General features: G+C 39.3%; 1 protein-coding gene and 1 long non-coding RNA gene across 3 annotated transcripts; one reads left to right on the top strand and one right to left on the bottom strand.

Moving 5' to 3' along the window:
- The first annotated feature begins 2,172 nt into the window (after nucleotides 1-2,172).
- MIER3 (MIER family member 3) lies at nucleotides 2,173-24,280 on the top strand. Of its 2 annotated transcripts, none has more exons than XM_064641142.1 (13): nucleotides 2,173-2,634; nucleotides 3,261-3,285; nucleotides 5,409-5,554; nucleotides 7,348-7,482; nucleotides 8,888-9,008; nucleotides 11,211-11,296; nucleotides 11,487-11,559; nucleotides 13,681-13,832; nucleotides 14,290-14,371; nucleotides 17,890-17,981; nucleotides 19,834-19,961; nucleotides 20,153-20,298; nucleotides 20,383-24,280. In XM_064641142.1, exons 1-13 carry the CDS (start codon nucleotides 2,188-2,190, stop codon nucleotides 20,838-20,840), a joined length of 2,091 nt encoding a protein of 696 aa, XP_064497212.1. In that variant the 5' UTR covers nucleotides 2,173-2,187; the 3' UTR covers nucleotides 20,841-24,280. The 2 variants fall into 2 exon arrangements, with proteins under 2 accessions (XP_064497212.1, XP_064497211.1); XM_064641141.1 differs by having other exon boundaries at nucleotides 17,887-17,981.
- On the bottom strand, nucleotides 17,320-19,830 carry LOC135406740 (uncharacterized). Its single transcript, XR_010426453.1, has 3 exons — nucleotides 19,685-19,830; nucleotides 18,391-18,453; nucleotides 17,320-17,511 (listed from the first exon to the last, which is right to left on the bottom strand). It is a non-coding gene; the product is annotated as an uncharacterized LOC135406740 (long non-coding RNA).
- Nucleotides 24,281-24,484: the final 204 nt, after the last annotated feature.

Raw genomic sequence — 24,484 nt, 5'->3', positions numbered from 1 at the left:
GGAGTCAAGGACAAAGATGATAAGGAAGAGTCAAAGAGAACACCTGGATACCATTCCCATACCCAGCTCCAAGGACATTAGAGCTAATTAAAACTACTGATGGGAAGTACCTGGCAATTAAAATGGGCCTACAACAGAACCAACCAGAACGAAGCCTGCAAACTCAAGCCCAGTGAAGAGCTAACAAGTGACTATGGGAGGGGAGTTGAAAAAGTATAAAAGTTACTGTTTGTTTTTATTGAGCTTGCGGGCCGTTGGAAGAGCAGGGGTCTCTCCAGGCCACCCAGCGCGCTGATTTGCTTATTTGCACTTTATATAAATCTTATAATAAAAATTGCTGCTATATTTTGATTTGGTTTATTTACATATAACACTTCAGAGAGGCTTGACTCACCTGCGGATGAACTTTTTGGGGAGGACGTCGCCCTTTCCCTCCTCCGCTCCTGTGCTGGCAGTGGCTTGTGCCCATCGACAAAGGGGAGGGAAATCCCAGCCACAGCGAGCCGCAGACAGCGTGAGTTTCGTGGGAAGAGCCCCCTTTTCCCCCTTTTTGTCCTCTTCCCCTTCGCAGTGTGGGGGGTAAGATCTCCATTTTTGGCTCCTCCCGCGTACCGGGCCCCACGCGGCGACCGCCAGAGCCCGACAGCGCCCCCTGCCGATAACACCGAGCACGGCAGGCTCTGCTCCTCCAGGGATCCAGCAGCGCCCCTGCTGGCCGTGGTTAGAATTGCGCCAAAAGGTGGGAAGTACCGAACTGTTTCCTTTTTGAAGGGGATTTTTGGATACAGGATTATTGTTTGGTTGGTTTTGTGTTCTTTTGTTGTTCTGCCAATACTCATATATCCTTTATTAAAGGGCTGTTAATTTTTCTTTCTCCATACTTCCTCAGTTGGAGCTTCTTAAATTTGGATTTGCAATTGCTTACAGGGAGGAGTTTGGTCTTGCTCATAACTCATCCTCCTTAGCAAAACACTTCAGTCTCATTAAACTGAGACAGGAGGGAACAAAACCGAGAAAGGCTAAGGAACATTACTGGGTTATAATGGCATTCCAGACCAGTCAAAGGTAGAAAAGATTAAATCTGCTTTCTTAATTTTTGAGTGGAAAGGATTGAATCTTCTTTCTTAACATTTATGTACAGTGTGTTCTGACATAGCCTGTCTGTCTCTAGCTGATCATTTTTACCAGGTAACTTTGAAAAAAGGCAAAGGCTGATCAGGCGTAAGAGACTAAAGTACTGATGAAGCTGCTGTGACTGTTACAACTTTCCTAAAATGTATGTTTCCGCAAAGTCTTGCAATTTTTATGTTGTCATCATCTTACCCCAGGTAAGTACGGCTATTGAAATTTTGGCCAGAAACAGAAACATCACTCCAAAATTCAAACTATCAGTCTTCATAGCCCGAGATGAAGAAATTAAGCAAAAAACAGCCCAGTCCCACTTTATGTGTACCAGGACAAAAAGTACCACTAAGAAATCAGGAAGAGTGTGGCCAGCAGTTCGAAGGAGGTGATCATCCCCCTCTAGGCTGGCCCTAGTGATGCCACATCTGAAGTGCTGTGTCCAGTTCTGGGCTCCTCCACGCAAGAAAGACAAGGAGCTATTGGAGAAGGTCTATCTGAGGGTAACAAGGATTATGAGGGGTCTGGAGCATCTCTCTTATGAGGGGAGGCTGAGGGAGAGGAGAGGCCTGTTTGGTCTAGAGAAGACAGAGATCTCATTAATGCATACAAATATCTCAAAGCCAGGTGCCAAGGGTATGGTGCCAGACTCTTTTCAGTGGTTCCCAGCAACAGGACAGGGAACAGGGACCATAAACTAAAATACAGGAAGTTTAATCTCAACATGAGGAAGAACTTCTCTACATTGAGGGTGTCAGAGCACTGGAACAGGCTGCCCAAGGAGGTCGTGAAGTCTCCCTCTCTGGAAACATTCAAAACCCACCTGGATGTGTTCCTGTGTCATCTGCTTCAGGTGACCCTGCCTTGCAGTGGGGTTGGACTGGATGATCTCCGGAGGTCCCTTCCAACCCTAACAATTCTGTGAAATGGAGCAGATATTACTTATGTGTAATAGACGTACAACTTTTAGATTTAAAAAAAAATTTTTTTTTCAAAAAACCCCAAAACACTGCGAAGTAAATTTCACTTTCCCTATTTATGCCAGAGCAGGCGACGCGCAGCAGAATGGCTGAAAGCTTTGGAGTTCTGTTTTCTGTTCCTGACACCTCGGACGTGGGCGTCAGCGTAGCCAGCAGCCCTCCGCACACCGGCACCCGGACAGGGACTCGGTACCGAGGTGCCGCTCCCCCCCGCGCCCCAGCCTCGGGCTGTCCGAGCCACCCGCGTACTGCCTGCCGCGGGGCGGGCGGAGTGCGGCGGGCGCCCTCTCCGGGCGGGGCCGGGGCGGGCCGAGCGCCGTCGCCGGCCGGGGCGGCGCCGCCAGAGGAGGGTCCCGGCGGGTCCCGGCGCTGCTGCCCCGCCTCCGCCGCCCTGCTCGGCCCGGCCCGGCCCGGTCCGGTCCCCCTGCGCCGCACGGACGGTCCGGGGCCCGCGGCCGCCATTGGCTCACGGCGCCATCCGGGCACTCGGCGCGGCGCTGCCGCTCGGCCCCATCGTCCCAATATGGCGGAGGTGAGCGGGCCGGGCGCGGGGCTCCCCCGCCGCCCCGCGGGGCCCCGCGCCCGCAGCGCCCCCGCGCCGCCCCCGCACCCCCACGGGGAGCTCCCGGCGGGGCCGACCGGGGCGGCGGGGCCGGGGCGGCGCGGCCTGCGCGACCAGGCCGAGGGTCGGCCGCGGTGCCGCTGCGCGGCCCGCGGGACGGGCCGGGCCGGCGGTGTCGCCGCCGGGGAGCGGGCGGTGGAGAAGCGCTTGGAGGGAGAGAGGAGGAGCGAGCCCCGGGCTGGGAGCGGGAAGGAGGTGGCAGCCAGTCCGGTCTGTGTCACGTCCCACCCGGGCCGGGGCCGGACGGAGCGGGAGCGCCGGCCGGGCCTGGCGCTTCTCCGGGGGGCCTCCTGCCAGGGGAGGAGGAGGGACGGAGAGCCGCGGGCGGGAGCGAGGGAAGGAGGGATGGGAGAGGGTGAGCGGGATGGAGGGGCCAGCGTGGGGGGGACGCGGGGGCCGAGGCCGGCGGGGAGCGGGGCAGAACGGGGCGGCGGGGAAAGAGGGCAGCTCCCAGGGCTTCGTGAGATGGAAGAACCCTGCCTGCTGCCGAGCCGGAGGGAGCCCGCTCTCACCTCGCTCTTTCTTCTTCCCTGCAGGCTTCCTTTGGGAGTTCGAGCCCAGGTTCGTCCTCGCCCACCTCCTGACCTGGCACCCGGCCTGTCGCCCGCGCACCGCTCTCTCCTTGCTGCGTCTTCCCAAATTTATTCTCTTGTAGTCTTTTCTGAGGCTTCGTGTGCACGCTTTTAACCACCTGCCAGGTTCTTAAGCAGAGATGTGGGCTGCGGAGTCTTTCTCTTAACTCCAGTTGCAGTTAGAAATTGACTGCTTGGAACCCAAAACGAAAACAGTTTTGTGGCACTTTTAAGTCTACATCTCAGTAAATCCATGTAGCCTGGAGAAACCAGTTTCTCTTGTTGCTGATAATTAGAGGCTTGTCTAAATTTTCGAATCCTTGGTAATAACAGAAAATGTTTAAAATCGTAATGATAAGTAATTTTTAAGGCTGTAACTGCTATTAAGGTTCTTTGGAATACTTTACACGAGCAAGCATAATTAACATCAGCAGGGCTGCTCTCAGGTATTTGGGGAACATATTTGCTTCTGCGCAACTACCTTCTGCACTGGTTGTTTGTCATCTTTTTTAGCTACTCCTGTGAAATTTCTTGAGCTTGTATTTTTCAGTGTGGTTTTAAATATTCTAAATGGGATATTGAACACTCAGAACCACTGAAGAAGTGGGACTTTATATTAAAAAGTCTACCAGTGGAATAGAATTTCCCCTTGCATTAAATGCAAAATCAGTTAGAACAGCAATTAGAAGCACAGGTCTTTAAATACAGGTTAGATAGAGACAGTTGGCACTTCTGTGATTCCTTAAAACTAGAGCAGGATGTGATGGTCAGCAGTGGGGGAATTAAACACATAATGTCATCACTGCAACTGTAGTACATGGTTAGCTGGAACTGAAAGATCTGTGAGACCATATATGAATAGCATGTGAATAAAAAAGCATTTTTCGCCTGAATGTTTCTCTATAGTATGATATTACAAACTTTCACAGTTTTGTCTTAAGCAAGCTAAATGAAGTTTAGCTACCTGCGTATAAGGAATGAACACTTAGCATAATTGCTGAAAAATTAGATGCTTTAGGATTCAGAAGTGTTAGTATATACAGTTGTCTCTTTCAAGGCTGGAAGCAGTGCAAAAAGGATTTTGAAGGGGATTGAAAATTTGTAATTGTTTTCTTCAAAACTTTTGAAGAAGTTTCTTCATAGAAATAATTCTTGATAAAAATTCTTTTCGTTGCTGCTTGTAGGCCAAGGATTGCAACAGAGAACTAGTATGTAAGGGGAAAACAGAAGTAAAAGAGAAATATCCCAATCTGTTTATTTTCTCCATCCAGAAAGGCATAAGAAAGTGAACATTACAGAGCAAAACAACCCTGTAATTTGGTGATTTTTGTTGTAGAACATGACTTCTAGTGCAGAATATTTGCGTCTTTAAAACTTACTAAATCTAATGATAACCTTTCAAATGACAAAGTGTATTTAAAATAATAACAGTACTTTTGTGATGACTTAGGAGTATTCAGTCATGAAAACCTGTCTGTTGGACCACAGAGCTGTCACAATAGCTTGTTAATTAATGTTATTCATTAGAAGCATTTTGTTATTTTTGGTGTTTTTTCCTCAATACTTCTTGAAACTCTGCTGTATGTGTTCTTCTGGATCAAGTGCTATGAATTAAATTAGTTGTATTAAAAGATCTATCCGTGAGGCTAAAGCGATTGGAATTGAGCCTAACTTTATTTTGCTGTTAATAGGAAGTGGATTCAGAACCTAAGTTACTTGTTTACCAGTGAAAAACTATGGTTGTCACCATGTAAATCACATAAATAGAATCAGAGTCTGTAGGTCACAGCCTTGAAATTCACAGCATCTGAAATCTTGTGATGTGTGTGCTTTGTACCTTAATGATTATTTCAAGGGTATTTTGAACAACCTTTTATTGAGTAAAATATTAATTTGGGATTGTACTTTCTGGAACTTTGCTTTTAGGTACTTTTCCCAAGTACTCTATATGTATCAAGAGAGAAATCTGTGTTTATTACTTATAAATATGAAAAGGGAAGGTCAGCTGAAACAGCTGATTTTGTCAAATAGGTATGAATTTGTTACTCCACTGAGAGTTCTGACCCCATTCGTTAAAGAATTTGTGCGATTTCATGTGAAATTTTTTCACAGTTGGCTCGTTATCGTCTGAGGATCATGACTTTGACCCCTCTGCAGAAATGCTGGTACATGATTATGATGATGAGCGAACTCTTGAAGAAGAGGAAATGATGGAAGAAAGCAAAAATTTCAGCTCTGAAATCGAAGATTTGGAAAAGGTAAGAGTGACTTGCTCTCTCATGAATGTCCATACATACATTCAACCTGTTCTTCAGTTTGTATAGTGCAGTTTTCTGCAAAAATGCATTTTCAGCTTGTTTAAAAGAAAATCAGATTGGTAGTGCATCATCACAAAAAAGGCTGAACTTAGCTTCTCAAAGGTATTAGTATTCATATTCTTTTCATTTAGTAGTCCATTTTCTTTAGTAGAGAAATCACAAATGAAGGTTTTAGAGTCCTGTCATCTAAGATCACTTACCACTTACTTGTAAGTTGAAACTCTACATTTTGCATACTATTAAAGTGACATCTAGCTGTATTTCATTCTGTTGGTCAGGTTTTGATTTTCTAAACAAACAGTCCTGTTTTAGGCATGATCGGTCATGTTAGTTTACTGTATAAATGATACTTCTGTGTCTTAGTTTCATGAGTTTGGCATTTGGTGGGTGTACAAAATGATCAGCATGCTCCTTGGCCTTTCCTATTCCATTTTACACTTCTTAATTAGATGGTTTTTTGTATTTACACCTCTTGTTCATCTGTGGCAATGCATCACCTATTCTAAACGCTTGCTGAATGCTGAACACCCACAGATTGATGCTGTTTGAATTACTGTTTGGTGATCCACTTACATCACTCAGCATAACTGCAGGTTTTGGTCAACAGACTTCCAGAAAAGTGCAAGGTTTAAGCATCAGATGCAAGGCTGTGTTTATATAGTCCATGTAGAAACAAACTTTCTGAGTGTGGAGTTGACAGTGTTTATACTCCTGATTTTTTTTTTCCTTACTACCTTAATTGTGTTTTTGTTGATTATGAACCTGCAGTTATACTGTAAAGCAGCTTGCTGAGTCTAGTGGTTAAAAATGGAGTTATTACTCCATGAAGTTCTCTTACTGCTTCTATAATGAAAGAAGGACTGAGAGCCACTCATCTGAAACACTTAATTACTTTAGATCCTGATCCTGGAAAGACTTGGACATGAGTTTACCTTTAACCATTGTGAAAAGTCTGTGCAGAACTAAGACCTTAGCTGAGTAAAGAAAGAAAGTAATTTAATCAGTGTATGAATTCAACAAATTTTTAGAGGTAATAGAGCTTTAAAGGTATAAGTAGTGGAAAATATTTTTAATACTTTGGTGACTTGAATCAGGTAGCTAAAAAAAATCTTCACCGTTTATTGTTTTATTGATTGTATTAGAATGCGACTATGATGATGCTTACTAAAATCACTCAATAAAAACTATTGGAAAAAACAAGTTATAAATCAAGTCTCTCTTGATTTTTGCCTTCTCTTCTTAGCTGTCTTTCTCCTGTTACCTTCTCAGTGGTTAATATAAAATACATTTTGCAGGAGATGAAAGGGAGAGCTTAAAAGTTGCTATATTAGTTTACTTTTGTGGAGGTTTGCACATGTGCAGCTGTAGCTATGTAGGAATTAAGTCTTTGAGTTTTTCTGCATTTCTGTCTTGAAATATTGACAAATCATGCTCTATAGTATGAATCAAATAATGAGCACACTTTTAATACTTAGTCTGTAGTTTCATGCAGTAAACAGTTTTCCCTGACAGGACTTCACTGTATGCCAAGAGACATGTTCATGTATTATTTCCATCAGGAATCACGATTTTCAGTACCATGCCTTAAAATATTTTAATCATTCCTGCTTTCATTTGAGTTTTAATTTGTTTGTTTTTTACTTTTGTTCTTCAAAATGTCCTATCCTCTAAGACATGAACTGTTTACAAGTACTTGGCAATATGTTGAAATGTTGTAAATCTTCTTATATTAGGAAGGAAGCATGCCACTGGAAGATTTGCTGGCATTCTATGGCTATGAACCCACGATTCCAGTTATGGCAGGTTCCAGTGCAAATAGCTCTCCAAGTGAACTTGCAGATGAACTTCCAGATATGACTCTAGATAAAGTAAGTCAGAACCGTTTTCTCCTGAATTGTTATTTAAAAGCAGAAATCTGGGCAACCTTAAATCATGTTTCACTATCTCTTTATATATAAAATATATATCTTTGTTAATTTCAATATACATTATAACTTTGAACTCCTACCTTTTCAAGGATATTCAGGATCTAGTTCTAATAATAATTATGACAGTTTCAAATGCGTAGCAACTTTAGTGGCACTATATTAGTACAAAACAGAAATGAATATATTAATAGTTCTTCTAAAACACATGCAAAGAACTTTGAAGTAGGTGGCTTGTTGTTTCTTCTGTTTTTTTTTTGTTAAAAAATGAGATTTTTCAATAATATGTGTAATGTCCAGAAATAATTCTGACTTCCAGCACACATCAAGTACAAAAATGGTTGTGTATAACTTTGAAATGGAATCCTGAATGCTCTGGAATTTTATTTTCAAATGCATATCATTTGGGAAGGTCTCAGCTTTGGGGAGTGAGAGAGAAATTGGTTTATGTGCAGTGACTATATATGTTGCATTGCTGAAGTAAAACCCTGAAATTTCAGCTTTTGTGTTTTGCAAGTTAACTTTAAATTCTGAGATTTTTGGCTACAAAGCATATGCAGCTTGTAGTTGAGCTTATAAAGTATGCAAGTAGTAAGTATATGTCTTTTTTTTTTCTTTTTTTCTTCCTGTGAGTATGATGTAATGGTAAACTCCGCAGAAAGAAGGGTGTAATGATGGCGCTGCACATCTGATTCTCATTAGGATTCACGATTGTGTTGAGGCTACAAAATGTATTGGCTTGTTATCTGATACAGTTCTTTCCCTTCCAAATCTCTGTCTGAGGGGTTCAAACATGTTTGCTTGTGGAGGAAGTGTGATGTTTATTTCATAATATCTTTTCTTTAACCTGCAAAAACGTCAACTCTTTTGTGGTTTGGAAAGTTGTCTATTATCTGTAACTGTCCTCTCAGCAAAAGTCTACAAAAAACCCTGTCTGTTTTTCCCCAGAGTTGAGGGGGCTTTTAAAGCTTCAGTGTATCTGTGATGCAAAGAATGATAGAATGTTAAATATGTGAGGCCGTTTACACTGGTGCTTTTTACTGGAAGCAATTGGAGGAACATCTGAGATTGATGCTGGCAGAACTTAATTCTTGTGTGTTTGCTGTAATAGGGGTTAATTTACCCTTTGTCTTCTATATGTGACTGTGAAATGAACCATTATATTTGTTCTTAGATTTAGGAGGAGCAAACTAGCTTTTCAATTAAGGGAGTACAGTCTGCTACATTTTCTTGTGGTAAAGTAAGTCATTTTAATTAATGAGACTTAACAATTTTCTGAATCTACATGCTCACCAGTCTATATTTAATAGTCAGTCTGTGGTTTTATTTTTTTATTTTAATGATACAGGAGGAAATCGCTAAAGACCTCTTGTCAGGTGATGATGAAGAAACACAGTCCTCTGCTGATGACTTGACACCATCAGTTACTTCACATGAGGCTACCGACTTCTTTCCTCGGCCATTAAGATGTAGGAAACCTGATTTTATAATAGTACTCAAAGAGTCTTAGCATTATATATAACTTTGTGCCCTAAAATGTCAAAATTGCAGAGTAGTGCTTACTGTACCAGGAGTTGAGAAATAGTGCTTTGCAGGATGTCGTACATGCACTTTGCCTTTGGTTGGTATTACTGATTACCTTAAAGACTTCTATTTGGTTCTCTGCTCAAAGCACAAGTAAAATTAATTTCTCTATGAATAAAATATCTTCATAATCAATAGTTAATACAGTATTGAGGAACACCCTTCATGATTTTCAATGAATATGTAACGCATGTGAATATGTTAGTGAATATGTAACCCATTCTTTTAAATTAGTGTTTCTCTACTAAGATTTTTGCTGCTGCTTTTAAGCCAGGGACTCCTCCATGTAGCCCGTGGATGTGAGCTGGGACACAGTGTCTTTGTGATTATTTCCCTTCACACATTCAACGCTTTTCCATAGGACTTCATGGGGTGAGCCAAAGTAGTTTTATATGGGATGGGGCCTGTAAATCCATGACCACCAAAATTTCCCTGTCCAGGGAGCTATAATGGGAAAGATCTGGGAACCAGTGATTCAGGTATCCAACCCAGATGAGATACTCATCATTGCCTCTTGCATCTCATTTGTTCACTGGTGTTCTGGAGTTAGAGCAACGTGGAGGATTTTTATCACAGTTTTAGTTTGGCAAGCTATTCCATGGGGGATTTCATTGCTCTGGAGAAGGAGGGGTTAAAGGGAGTGTGCTGCCTCAGTCACCAGCAATCATAGCCCTTCAAATGCTGCTGTGTCATAAAAGTAAGACATTTGTATTGAAAGAGAGATACAAAAAAAATTATAAGGCCCCTTTTTCAGTTAAGCAAACTCCAGAACTTATGGCATTTGTGAACTGTTCATTAATATGACATTTAAAGTGTGGCACCTTTTTAGAAAAAAAGTATTTCCCCCTCATATTACTGAGGATTAAGAAACTGTCATCTTTGTTCTCAAATGTCATTGTTTTATATCAAAATGTTACTTTGTTAGAACATTAGGCTGGACAATTTAAAATCAAATATCCACCATTTCAAGAAGGAGATATCAGTTCTCTTTACTGTTGGCAGTTCCATCTTTTTTCTGATTTCTGTCTATTTCTCAGATACTAAGATAACATTAAGTTTTAAGATAAACACGTATAATACATAACATAGGCTATTTTGTTAAATTTACATTAATTTGATAGAATAATTGCCTCTGACTGTCCAGGCATATTATTTCATGCATTCAGGTTAGCTTCTTTCTTGCTACTTGTAAAACCAAAAAGAGTCAGACTGGTGATTGTAGTAATGATTACAGAAGAAGAGCCTCAGTCCATGCAGTCTTGGATATTGTCTCTGATGTTTGTGATTCTTTTTATTTGTGATGAAGCTAAAATTCAATTTTAGTTTTTCAATTTGTGTCTTTTCTGAAGTTGGAGGATACAAAATAGCTGTAATCATATCAGAACGGTAAATTCCATTCTGTTGGGGATCATACAGTTGTAAAAATAGAATTACTTCAAACCTAGTACCACAATGTTCCAGATTCTAAAGTATGAGTTATTCTAAGGGAGTACTGTATTTGAATTGGTTGGAGAGCTCTGTTGTATTTCTTCCTGAGGAGTGCAAAAAGATTAAAGAAGAATAAGCAGTGTTTTGTTGTCTTTTACTTATTCTACTTGGTGTGTCTCTCCTGTATCTTCACACCTACTAAGGCAGACTTTTTTAAAGGAGTGTTTTGAGTGCCCATTAAAACTTCTGATGAAAAATTTTAGTAGGTGATAAAGACATGCCTTCAGCTTTACTCTTTGTCATTAACCTGAAGCTGTGTTATAGCCCTGGAAGTTTTCTGGGTTTTCTCTTAAGGTGTAAGCTTTTATTGAAAAAATAGATGAAGAAAAATGATCTCATTCCTTTTGACTATTGGAAATACAGTAGATTGTCTCAGTTGCAGTGATGATAAATGTTTCAGTTCTGCAGTATATAAGTACCAATGCATTCTGACTTCATGGTACTTTGATTTTGATAGAAATGTGGATCAACAGACCCATTATAAGTGTCTCCCTGACTAAAAGCAGGTACTCCTTTCAAAAGTAAAGTGTATCTTGTAGTTTTATGTTTGAACTGAAAATTCTTCCTCGCTAAAAAAGTTCCCCTCTTTTTGTCTGAAGCAAACACCACATGTGATGGAGATAAGGAATCTGATGGTGAAGATGTAGAGGCAGACCATGGTAATTCATCTGAAGATTTGAGAAAGGTAATAATTATATTTTTTAAAATTAAAAAAAACTTTACAGTTAAGAAAAATCTATTAAGATTTATAGTATGTATCAAAAATATCTTAATTCTGGAATTCTCTGTTGAAATGCCAAGTTAATGACACTTAATGCTTCCATACACAGAATATTGTTGATAACTTTTTCTCTTTATTGTTATTACATTTTCAGGAAATAATGGTTGGTTCACAATACCAGGCTGAAATTCCAGCTTACCTTGGCAGATGCAGTGATAATGAAAAGGGTAAGTTCTTCTGACTGTCATAGTAGTTTTTTTATGTTTATACATAACACCTGATGGAAAAATGTTATTTAAATTTTTAAGGTAAATTCAATGACTTAGCTGAAGTCTCAGAGACCTTTAAAGAGGGCACTAGAAAACTAAAGTAACACAACCATTAATTACATCTCAGAAGTGTCACTCTTCACCTTGGAGAGAACATTCTCAAGACAGAATTGGAGAGTTAATGCTGAAGTATCTGGTAAAATTAGGAGGAAACAAACTGTGGGTTAAGAAGGAAATATTTTGATCAGAGAATCAGTACAAGGCTATGAACATGTAACTTAGTTCACGCTGAAGATCTTCCAAACAGTATTTTTCTGTGCTTGTTTTTTGGCAGGTACTGCCATGTGAGTTACAAAATTGACATGGAAAAAAATATTTCCTTGATAGAGGTCCTGATACACCATCTCTTAAAAAAATGTGATGTTTTATATATGATGTTATTCCATTGCAGATTTAGGTTAAAAACTGTAGTGGTGCTAGAATAGAAAAAGAACTTTATTTAGTAGAGTTTTATTTTGTATCTTTAAAAACCTGGCACATACAGCTGTGGAATTAAAAAAGGCAAATAATGAAAAAAATTTGCTCATGGCTGGAACAGCTGTGAAATTAAAAAGCAGTTAGGGTGATATAATAATAGGAAACAAAGAGCATTTGAGGGTTTTTCTGTAAATTTTTTATATTCTGTAAGTTACTTGTGTTCTGTTACTGTAGCTTTTAATGAGGATATTATTTAAATTAATTATATCAAGTCTTTTCAACATTACTACCTGCTTTTTTGAAGAATACTCCTTTGCAATAGGGAATAAGAATGTTTGATATGAATGGAGTTGGAAGTGTTAAGAAGTGAACATCTCTTGTGTTGCTTAAGATCTGGGGAAGCCTCTGATTTTCTAAGATTCAAGCATGATGCTGATGGGTGATGAGAAATGGAGGAGTAAGAACCAGATTTATATGGATAGTTCTTTACTATTTACACATCTTGATGTCTCCTCAGCCAAGAACTAAGGAAGTGCCAATAATCGGAGGATGACCGAGGAGAGGTTAATCTGACAACTTTCTCTGTAATGAGCTGGTACTAGAGAGAATCAGTGAGGGTCTTGTCTGATGGCATGGCTAAGAGCAAAGGGATGGCTCCGAGATCAGAGAGCTCGAGGAGCTCCTTCTGAGATTATCAGTCATGGACTCGAACAAAAAGTGCTGTGTTGCCTTGGTTGATAAAGGAAGCTGAAGCTGAATGTCAGCAGTGCTCTGTAAGGTTGGACCTGGATGTAGGGGTGGACGATTCTATGAAAGCCTTTTCTCTACCCCCTGAGGATCCAGTGATGGCAAACAGGGGCTTACATTTGTGCTATATAATCCAAGCTACCAGAATTGTGCTAGAAGGCAGCTGTGCTCTCCTATAAACTTTACACTTGCAACATGTCTGTCTGACAGCTTTCTATATTCTTGAGCTATAAAAGAACTTTCAGAGGTGTAATTTTATTCCCCACCTTGGCTTAATGTTCCTGCTTTATGTTCAAAGCTAGGAGAGCTTTGAAAATCTCATTCTTTTCCACTCTGGCAGCCATTATGCTTCTGTGTTTGAATCGAATAACTCGAAATTTTTATTGCCAAGAAAGTATGTGAAACATTGTGTGCAATGGTAATCACATATATTGATCCTCTGATCAATAATTTGATCTGGTGTTGAAACATACGCACATACTGGCAAAGGTTCAGGCCAGCTCTTGTGCATGTCCAGTATTTTGTCCTGGAAATAAGCTGCCTAGGAGGTGCATACATAATTCAATGTGCTATGAAGGAGCAACATACCAAGTTCTTAAGATACTCACTCAGTTGTTAGTGAATGGAAAACCAAATTGCCACATGGAGATCTAGATTGCCATTCTGCTGAGTAATTTTTGGCAAATTTTAGTTGAAAATGGCTAAATAGCCGTAATGACTTGCAATTTACAAGTGGCATGATAATGATTGATTTGGTTACTTCTGTGTTCCTGTTCTTTTTACTTCTGAAATAGCTTTTGATGTTACACCCTTAAAAATATCACACCTGGTACTAATGGATTTCTGTTTTATCAGCTTATGAAAATGAAGACCATTTACTTTGGAAACCTGATGTGATCTCAGAAAGTAAAGTTAAAGAATACCTTTTTGAAACCTCCTTAAGAACAGGAAATGAAAAAATGATTGGCAGAATTCCTGAAGGACTACATACACGGGACAATGAACAAGTACGTTTTATATCTTGTTCCATTTGTGACACATTGCTTTGTAATTACTGTGTGTTCTCTTTCTCTGCCTTGTATTGTAATGGCACCAGTACTCAATTTCTTCATTCCTTAATTGGATGTTATTGCATCAGGATCTTACTTGTAATTTTATGCACATGCTTAAAAATCACAAGTATTTGGTTGTTGGCAGTGTTGTGATCTGTGATGTTTCTGATTGTCATATGTTGACAAATTTAACTTTTTTAATAATTGCATATAAGATTTTACTTTTTTTTTAATTAAACCATGTCTCAACTTTTAGATGGTTTTGCTTTTGGTTGTTATTTTTAAATATTCACCATATTTATAAACAAATCCTGTTTTTTCTTACATTAGATAGCCTCTCTGCGAGGCTAGTTTTGGAGGTCTGGGTTGAAAATTGGAAAACTTTGATCTGAAGTCTTTTTCTATTTTATAGGCGCTGTATGAACTTCTTAAAAGTAGCCATAATGTTAAAGAAGCAATTGAGAGATACTGCTCAAATGGAAAGGTGTCCCAGGGTAAGAGAGAGAGTACCTGGTTTTTCAGAAATGTGTGTTTGGAAAAAAAAAATGTTTTGTGGGAAAACCTTGAGTAAGAATCAGATCAACGAACACATCACTATCCATGATGACTTTAGCACAAATTCGGTATAATCTGATGGTTGGCCAGTTGGAAATTCTGCTACAGAAGTTTGCAATGTGTAGAAAGGTTGAGGATTTACTTTTGACCTTCTCTTCAGTTACAACAACTGTTGTTGTAACAATGGCACAGATTGGAGAGAGTGGTGATTCTGCTCCCACAAGGCAGTTCTCACACATAATCTAGTACCTTTTTGAGATCTGATGACATTTGTACCAAAATCAAGAGAAAGTGGCTGGGTACATAAATAAGCCCCACTCTCCTCCTCACTGTGCTGACATTGTGCTATGCCAACCCTAAACTGGTTCTACTGAATAGTTCCATAGCTTTGCTGGAAAATGAGCTTCTATCTTGTTTGTCCCCATTAATTATTATTCCCTTAAATGGAAATCAGAGCCAGTCATTTAACAAAAACAGTTCATTGTCCTGTATTTTTGCATATGTGTTGCATAAAGTAGAAATGGATTATGAGCCCTGGTATAAGTTGATGTTCTGGCAGATAGCTCCTCCAAAGGAAACTTGAGTGTTTACAAGTTCAGTACCGTGAAAGACAAGTGACCTGCTTTAACCCCAGCTGCTAAGTATCACAGTACTTCTACTAAGTAGCTCACTACTTCTGCACATCACACCACCCTCCCTGCCCCCAGCCCGCTTCCTTAGCTGATGGAGAAAAGAATCAGAGGGAAAAAAAGTAAAACTTGTGGGTTGAGCTAAGAACAATTTAATCAAAAAAATATAGTGACAGTACTAATGACACTGATGACAATAATAGCAATCATAATTGTAATGAAATCAGTAATAAACCCCCAGAAAGGTGAGTGGATGCACAATACAATTGCTCAGCACTTGCTGACTGATGCCCAGCCTGTCCCTAGCAGCGATTGCCCCGTCCCAGCCAGCTCACCCCAGTTTATATACTGAGCATGTTAGTCTGTGGTATGGTCTCTTTGGCCAGTTCAGGTCAGCTCTCCTGGCTATGATCACCCAGGCCTCTTGTGCACCTACTCGCTGGCAGAGGATGGGACACTGAAAAATCCTTGATTGTACAATTTGGCAACAACTAAAACATCGGTGTGTTACCACTTTATTCTTGTATGGAGTCCAAAACACAGCACCGTACCAGCTACTAGGAAGAACATTATCTCAGCCAAAACCAGGACACTAAGGTAAAGCTGAAAGGCACAATAAGGACTATTAGAAGAATGCTTCAGGCACCTCATGTTGTATAGGCCTAAACAAAGCATTGGCTGCAGGACTATATCCTAAATTCAATACCTCTCTAGAATTTAGAGTCCTGTTTCAGGATTGAAAAATACCTTTGACACTGTCTCCCACATCATTCCCCTGGAGAAGCTGGCAGCCCTGGCTTGGCAGGTGCATTCTTCACTGGGTAAAAAGTGCCTGGATGACTGAGCCCAGAGAGTGGTGATGAAAGGAGTTAAATCCAAGTGGTGTTCCCCAGGGATTACTATTGTGGGCAGCTCTATTTAATATCTTCATCAGTGTGCCCCCGAGTCAATTTGCAGGCATAACCAAGTTGAGTGAGAGTGTTGATCTGCTGGAGGACAGGAAGGCTCTGCAGAGGGATCTGCACAGGCTGGAGAGATGGGCCAAAGCCAATTGTATGAGGTTCAACAAAGCCAAGTGCTGGATCCAGCACCGGGGTCACAGTAACTCTGGCAATGCTGCAGGCTGGGGCAGAGTGGCTGAAAAGCAGGAAAAGGAGCTGGAGGTGCTGGTCGACAGCAGGTGAATGTGATCCAGACAGTGTGCCCAGGTGGCCAAGAAGGCCAATGGCATCCTGGCCTCTATCAGGAACAGTGTGGCCAGCAGGACCAGGGAAGTGATTCTCCCCTTGTACTTGGCACTGGTGAGGCCACACCTTGAATCCTGAGTTCAGTTCTGGGCCCCTCACTTCAAAAGGGACATGTTGGTGCTGAAGCATGTCCAGAGAGGGGCAGTGAAGTGGGGAAGGGTCTGAAGAACAAATTCTGGGAGGGGCAGCTTATGGAGCTGGGGTTGTTTAGCCTGGAGAAAAGTAAGCTCAGGGGTAACCTTATCACTGTCTGCAACTACCTGAAAGGAGGTTGTAGCCAGGTGGGGATTGGTTCTCTTCTCCCAAACAACTAGTGACAGGATGACAGGAAATGGCCTCAAGCTGCACCAGGGGAGGTTTATATTGCATATTATGAAGAATTTCTTCCCTGAAAGAGTGGTTAAACATTGGAATGGACTGCCCAGGGAGGTGGTGGAGTCACCATCCCTTGGAGGTGTTCAAGAAATGACTGGACATATAGGGCACTTAGTGCTCCAGTTTAGTTGCTAGTGTTTGGTCAAGGGTTGTACTCGATCTCTGAGGACTTTTTCAACCTTAATGATTCTGTGATTCTATAATATTGTCAGTGCCTGCCTCTTAGAGTAACCATTATGTTATGATCTCCTCTACCTACTGAAGCTCACTATTATTCTCAGTGTGGGAATTAAAAATCCACCGCTCCTAGGATAGTTTTTCAACAGTGAGACTTTACATGGAGATATCTCCTTCTCTTCAAAGGTTGAAGACTCTTAGTAAGGAGTAAAAAATTAATGGGGCTGAAAAAGAAAGAGCATGGCAGTGCAGTGGTGTAATTATCACCTTCATCTGGGAGCACAAAGGTCTTGGTTTCAGTGTCTGCTTCCAGAAATGTTTTGAAATGTGGAGGGGGCAGTCCCCCATTGGTTTTAAATATTAGTTGAATGAAAACTTTTTGGGTCACCATTATGATTGTAAGATGCTTGAAAAATCCCTCCTTATTTATATATATACCCAAAGTCACATTCAAGATAGGAAAGTAAGAAGAGTTTTTGTGTTGTGTTGTTGTTTGTCCAAAAATCTATTTTGCACACCAGGGCTGAGCTGTCAGGCCTTCTTGTCTGTGATGCCTGAACCAAAGTACTGCTCACTCACTCAAGGCAGGGTCATCTTTTAAAACAGGATTTTTCTTCACTCCTTTTTCCAACAACCACTGTTCTTTGTATCCTATGTAAGAAGAAATACTGAGAACGTTACCTATCTGATGCAATCAAATATTCTTTTGACAACAAACTTATTAAAAAATAATACATCTTTTACATATCATTTGCCCTCAAGGCAGTGATTGTTTTGAATATCATTTGCCCTCAGGGATGAAAGATTTCAGAAATGAAACTCTTCTAGAAGATTCTTTATAAAGAAGAATGTTATATTTCAGGTAGGGTATTCGTTCAGTAGAGGAAATAACATGGATCTAAATAACTGAGCTACTTTTTTTTAGAATGTGTTTGGATATTCATCCATTAGGAACAAAAATTTTATTATTTGTGAAAGATTAGTGAGCAAAATCAGGTTTCTCATGCTACTTTTGTAATTGTCTAGAAGAGATGACAGCATGGACAGAGGAAGAGTGCAGAAGCTTTGAACATGCACTTCTGATTTATGGAAAAGACTTTCATCTCATACAGAAAAACAAGGTTGGTATTTTACAGTTAAATGGAAGAATTAGTAAACTATATGATGCTGAAAATATGTAAAAGCAATATGTTTGTCAGAAGCTGTACAGAAGAGGGGAACAAGAACAGTATTAAAACCAGTTTGGCATTTTTGCACTAGTTTTTTCCTTAGACGTCACTAGAATCCTTAGGCATTGCACGATGAATCAATGTATTACCTCTGAAATCAATGTGTTGACATTACTTCTATTATGCATGTGCATTACAACTCAGTTTAAATGTGTGCCTCTCCTAGAAGTACAGTACTTCTGTACCATGGCTGTAGGAAGGGAGAATGTACCTTTACTTAAATTAACCAGGTAGGTGCAAGTTTACAGAATCAGGCTTAGCTCTTTGTTTTCATGAAGTGTAGTCATCTGTCAGTACTCACTTTTCTGAGCAGCAGAGGAGTTCTAATCTTCATCTGGATTGCTTCTGATTGACCTCTCTGTGCCTGAATAACAGAGATTTTTTTTATGAAAGAGCAACAGTTGACAATATGAATGTTTCAAAATTTCCTGTATATCTCCTTTATGCTTTTGATACCGCATTGAAAATTTTTTTCTTTAGGAGTCTGGTGTTCTTGTTGTATTTCAGGTAAACTTTATAGGGTTGTGGTTGCTGTTTAACAACAGTCTGCTAGTCTTGCTCAATACCTGGTTTAACCCATCCTAAGTAATATTTAGTTGATTCAGATTTTAAGGGGACCTTACAAATAAACATTGATGCATCAGAGATTAAAAATATTTTTTTCTAACACGGAACAAAGTACATGTGTTGACGTATCTGTCACTATGGACCAGAATTTGTGTAAGAAATCCACTGTTTTGGGGGGTTTTTTTGACAAGTAGATAAAATGCCAGAAAGTTTAGGGAGAGTTCTGGGACCTGGCATAAGGTGATGTCCTTGGTATATTGAAAGTATCAGCTAGACAAGATTTAGTGTATGGAGGAGCTTCACGATATATTTCTCTGTCAGTGCACTGGAAACTGTTGTTAACTGGGACTTTGCATACTATCATATGGACACCTGTTAATTTCCTCCCCTGCCTGGTATATATATGTCTAAACTAGCAAGGTTTACACTACACACAAGGCATTTTGGATTTGCTGCTGATGTTTGTGTAAGTTTGATTAAACTCAAGTTTATTTTACTGCCAGACTGTATCTGGATAAAAGTGCATATTATAGTTGTAAAACTTAAACTAGAACTGTGGGCCGATGATGATGCAAAATGTTTCTGCGTCAAAAAATGAATATAAGTATAGGTAGAAGTAATGATTCTTTTCTCCAGGAATCTGACTTCACAGAGCAACCTCCATTTTGGGGAAAGAGACAAACAGTTAACATAAATCAGAATGAGTTTTGAGTCCTTTATACCTTCTCAACAAGACTACAATTTTATTTTGTTGTTTAAGCATTTACTGTTGTGATTATCTGTTGTCAAAGCCTCCACAATTCTGGACTTTACCAAAAGGAATACGTACCTAGAGTGTTCTCTGCTTCACTTCCCTTAGGTCCTTAATTTGTTCAGCTTTTTTCATCATAAGGGAACATCTGTCTAACAGTTTAAAAGTGGCTTTGTGGGTGTATATTTATATATGTAAGTACTTCAGATATAGAGTTTCAATAAAGTTTTAAAAAGAAGGCAAATAATACATAGAGTAAACCAAATGTAATACTTACTTGAAACTGCAGATCTGTTTGAAGTCTCCTAAGGAAATTTGGTTGTTCCAGAACAGTAAAAACTAATAATATCGCAGAATTTGGAATTGGAAGATGACAAAACCTAAGTCTTTGCATTAATCTTGTCAGTTCTTCTTGTTGCCTGTTAGGTAAGAACCAGAACAGTGGCTGAGTGTGTGGCTTTCTATTACATGTGGAAAAAGTCAGAACGTTATGATTACTTTGCTCAGCAAACAAGATTTGGAAAGAAGAGATATAACCATCATCCTGGAGTTACGTAAGTAAAATGTTCTTGAAATATATTTTCTGTTGGAAATCATAAATGTAGAAGACTTCTCCCCCCCGCCCCCCTTTCTGTCACTGCATTGTAATGCCTCAGTGGCCAAGGCAACTGAAATTAAATCCATCATCATTTATAGGTCTTGTTTTCTGGTTATATGATACATGGTGGATGCAATATTCTTTCAGGGACTACATGGATCGTTTGGTAGATGAAGCAGAATCCCTTGGTGGAGCAGTCCATTCTTCAGCCTTAACATCTAACAGTCGAACAGAAATCATTCCTGATCAGCAGCTGAGCATTCTTAACTCTATCACTGCCAATGAGTTGACAGGTAAATCAAGAAAAAAAATAAATCTCTTTGTTAAAATTATGCAAACAAATGTTTCATTTGCATTTGTGTTCATCTATTTTCCAGCACTGACAAACAGTGTAGCTACAGTCTGCCACACTTCAGACGTGAACTGCCTGGATGACACTTTCCCTCCCATGGACAGCTTACCACGAGCACCAGTGAATCATGTGCCTGTTGGAACAGAAGAATTGCTTAACTTGCCTAGCAATGGTGAAAGTGATTGTTTTAATTTATTTGAGACTGGCTTTTATCATTCAGAGCTAAACCAAATGAACATATGCAGTGAGGAGACAGAAAGACCTGCGAAGAGATTGAAAATGGGAATTGCTGTCCCAGAGTCTTTCATGAATGATGTCTCTGTAAATAACCTTGGTGTGGACTTTGAGAACCACACACACCACATTACCAGTGCCAAAATGGCTGTTTCAGTGGCTGACTTCAGCAGTCTATCTGCAAATGAAACAAATGGTTTTATCAATACCCACACTCTCCACCAACATGCTGCCCTTCACTCAGAATGACTGTGGAAAACTAAACAAACAGTGGGTACTTTATGCAGTAGTAGTAAACTTGATGGGAGCTATCAGGTTTGCCTAGTCTTTCACTGGAAGTTTGAACTTTATGACATCAGTGATGTCTTTGTATGTATAGAACTATATCTTGATTTATCAAGAGTAATTTCTTTTTTCAGTCCATAAATGTGGAAATGTCATAGGATGTTTGACAGAGTTTGGGACTAAAAGAACTCTGTAGTGCAGCTTTAAGCTCTGCTTCAGTTTTATTTTAAAGCCTGTAGACGGAGGCCACCGTTTCAAAACCAGCACAGAAGTTCTGAACAGATTGGAGTGGCTTTTTAGTCTTAAGTTACTTTTGCCGTAATGAATGCAGTGAAATAACAATGTTTACAGGTACCAATCCTGATCCCTGCTCAATGTAGCATTTTTTTCCCCCCTTATAAAGGCAGGGATGGGTTTCTTTACTTTAAACTGCACAAACATCCAAGGATGTTTTTTAAATGGAACCTTTACTCATGTGATATTAAACTAGAGCACTTCAGTTTACAAAACAGCAAATTCATGTTAGTGGAAGCTAGCACAAGGAACTTAACATGAGTAAAGTGAAGATCTACATTTGGATGCTGTTGCAAAACTATAGGCCATGGCTACCTTACACAGAGTAATCATGCTTCTGTAGGTGTCTGTGTACTTGAAATTTACTGGCTTAAACAGATGACTTTTAGGCTATATTGAATTTGGGTAGGTTTTGTCCATGACTTCGAAGAGTAATGCAATCATATACCTTAACTTTTCTGAAGTAGCTGATGTTGTATAAAGCTACAGTCTTCACAGCTTAGGATTTACCACTAAACAAACAGTCTACATTTGGAAGACATTTTAAATTGTTTGGAGCACTGCAGTTCAAAGTGTTACAGTTTTTAGGGACTGTCTAGATTACATAGGAATAGTAGAACCTTGAAGTACGTGCTTGGAAGTTTTTATTTAGCATGGATTGCATTTATTTGTTTTGGCAAGTCATTGGTTTCAAAGTGGCACTTCACTTCCTTGGTCAAATAGGAAAGGATGAGTAAAAATGTCTCCCATAAAAGCAACTATTTAACTTCAGTAAATTTTTTTGGTTTGAACCTTTTTATTTTGAACCAATTTTAGCCACCCAGGAAGTTTGTCTAGCAAATGTTTGTTGCAATTCCTGTAGGAGAGTCAAACCAAGCGTAGTATTGGCTTGTGACAGGTTGACGTAGCATACAGCTTGCAGGGTGTTTAATGGGAGCCTGAACCTTACTTCAGTAGGATTGCCTTTTTTCCTCCATTCTTTTTCTTTGCACTGTTTTGTATTATGGATTTAATTGCCACTAATTTGTTTTCATTATTCAAGTGATTGTTTGCATTGTTGATATTTGTAATAGTTGCTTCAAGGTTATGCTGAGTAATTAGAAACTAGTGACTTTAATATTTGAAAGGGAAGAGGGTATTTATTATGCGTACTGTGAACTGCGTTGCCATCCCGAGTTTCAGATGCAGCATATGGAATTTTCTTTACAGCATTGCAATGAGGATTGCTTTGAAGTGTTTATGCAATAGCACATTTACCATATTAAAAACAAATTAATTTAGCACAGTGGACAAAAGTAGATATAATTTTTTAATCAGTTCTTAAACATCTGAAATATGTAACTTAATTAAGTACACAGTAAATAACGGGTAGCCTTGGCCCTGTGTTGTACTCTGGACATTGTTAGCCAAGTTCTCAGCTTCTTACTGCTGTGTTTTGTGCTGAGCTTTGTACCTTGTTTCTTTTGTTTATGAATCAACCCATTTTAAGTAATTTTGTAAAATACTGGCCATAAATCCTCCATTGTTACACATTCAAGTTTATCTATGGGTTTACAGTGAGTGGCTGGTCTGCAAAAAATCATTATACAAAGATGACTGAATGCTTATACCAGTTGCACTTAAATGAACATGCCCATTCTCATTAGCTGATGCAGTAATATATTCAGTTTATCTATGCATTGCTGGGCTCTTAATGTAGGCAGAGACTTGTCTAAGGTTTGGGTTGTCAGCAAGTTGAAAGGACACTTTAGTTATTTAATAAAGACTTTGACCAAAATTCAGAAAATGATATGAGAGAAAAGTGAATTCCAGGTAGTCTAATATAAATGCTGATCTTACTTAGCCTGTTGGCTAGCTAGCTGGTATCGTTTACTTTTAATTCCTTGTTAAAATGAGGCAATAATTTGCAAGATTTCGTAAATATGTAAATTCTTCATATCTTTTTAGATATCTCTTTCAATATTTTCTGACTACTTCTGTGTATAGTAACATTTTTGTGCATGCTTGATGTGACATTCATAAATTTGTACCACTATGACTTTATCCATGTAAAATACCTATTTATTGAACTTTTCTTTTAAAAGCTGGACTTACTTTTTTTTCTCTCAGTTTAAACATTTTAAATGGAGAACTTGTTACTGTTTATTAAAAGAATTGCATTTTGAAAGTCAGCATGGAGATAACTGAATTGCAACCATATGAAGAAATTAGAATGCCTTGGTTCTTGGATGGTGAAGCACAATTCTTATAACAAACCGTGATGAATTCTTTGTCCTTTGCCACATGTTTTCTTCATACAAACAAACCAAAAAAATCCATAATGGGCAATTGCAGTAAATGTATCCTTTTTATGTACAGGGAATCTGAAGAGGGTAGCACATTCATTTAGACGTGTAACTGGTGCTGTGATTATAGCAATACCTGTATTTCAGTTGGTCACACATCATCTTTTCATGCTAGTTTCTGAAGTGTTTAGTCTTCCTCTTGTCATGGTCAAACTGCTGAATTTACTTGAAGGATGTACAATACTGTTTGAGGAATATGAAATTGTATACAATTAGGTCAATGAATTTTGCAATTGAAACTGAGAGTCAAAAGTATAGGAAACCTTAAGTTCAAGTAGAACACAGTGACACTACTTAATTTAACCAAAGTCTCTAGTGAGTATTTCAAGTTTGAATGTAAACTAATGGAAAAACTGACCAACAGGGACACTATTTGCCCAGCATTACAAGCACATTGTCTACAGGGAAACGAAATACAGTAATTTGTAAGATAATTACAAGGTTACTATTTTTTTTATTCCTATTTTTCACTGAAAGAAGGAGGAGAAGATACTATCAATTGTAAAATAAAGTAGGAATGGATATAGTCTTCCTAATAAAACAGAGATTCCAGTTATTCTCCGTTCAAAGTAAGTACCCTGTGCATAACAACAAATCAAGTGACAATCGGAACATGTTTTAGTATCAGATGTTCAAGAGGAAGTCGCTGTTATTGCATTGGTTTTAATATTTGTACATAAACACTGATTTTTTGAGCATTATTTTGTATTTGTTGTACTTTAATACCTGGTGTACAGTTCCAGAAATAAATGTCTGGAAACCTTTCTTTACTTGTAAAGCTTTTCATGCATCTGCACTGTATTTGCTACTTCATTTCCAGATATTTTGCAGTTACTCTGAACATACTTTAACAGCTCTGGGTACTGCTGAGTCTCAGACCACCACTCTACCTAGCACTGAGAAGAGTGAAAAATGCGGCACACAGTGATGCAGGTAAAATAGTAAAGTAATGGTTTCTCTCAAATTTTT

Source organism: Pseudopipra pipra, chromosome Z (genome assembly GCF_036250125.1).
Source record: "Pseudopipra pipra isolate bDixPip1 chromosome Z, bDixPip1.hap1, whole genome shotgun sequence".
Classification (NCBI taxonomy): Eukaryota; Metazoa; Chordata; class Aves; order Passeriformes; family Pipridae; genus Pseudopipra; species Pseudopipra pipra.
This window is presented reverse-complemented; position numbering and strand designations above follow the sequence as displayed.

Excerpts from the sequence above, each read along its gene's own strand:
- MIER3 (XM_064641141.1), top strand. The coding sequence starts at position 2,188 with ATGGCTGAAAGCTTTGGAGTTCTGTTTTCTGTTCCTGACACCTCGGAC. Across the intron at positions 14,372-17,886 it reads AAATGGAAAGGTGTCCCAGG|AAGAGATGACAGCATGGACA; the intron begins GTAAGAGAGAGA and ends GTAATTGTCTAG. Across the intron at positions 19,962-20,152 it reads AACCATCATCCTGGAGTTAC|GGACTACATGGATCGTTTGG; the intron begins GTAAGTAAAATG and ends ATATTCTTTCAG.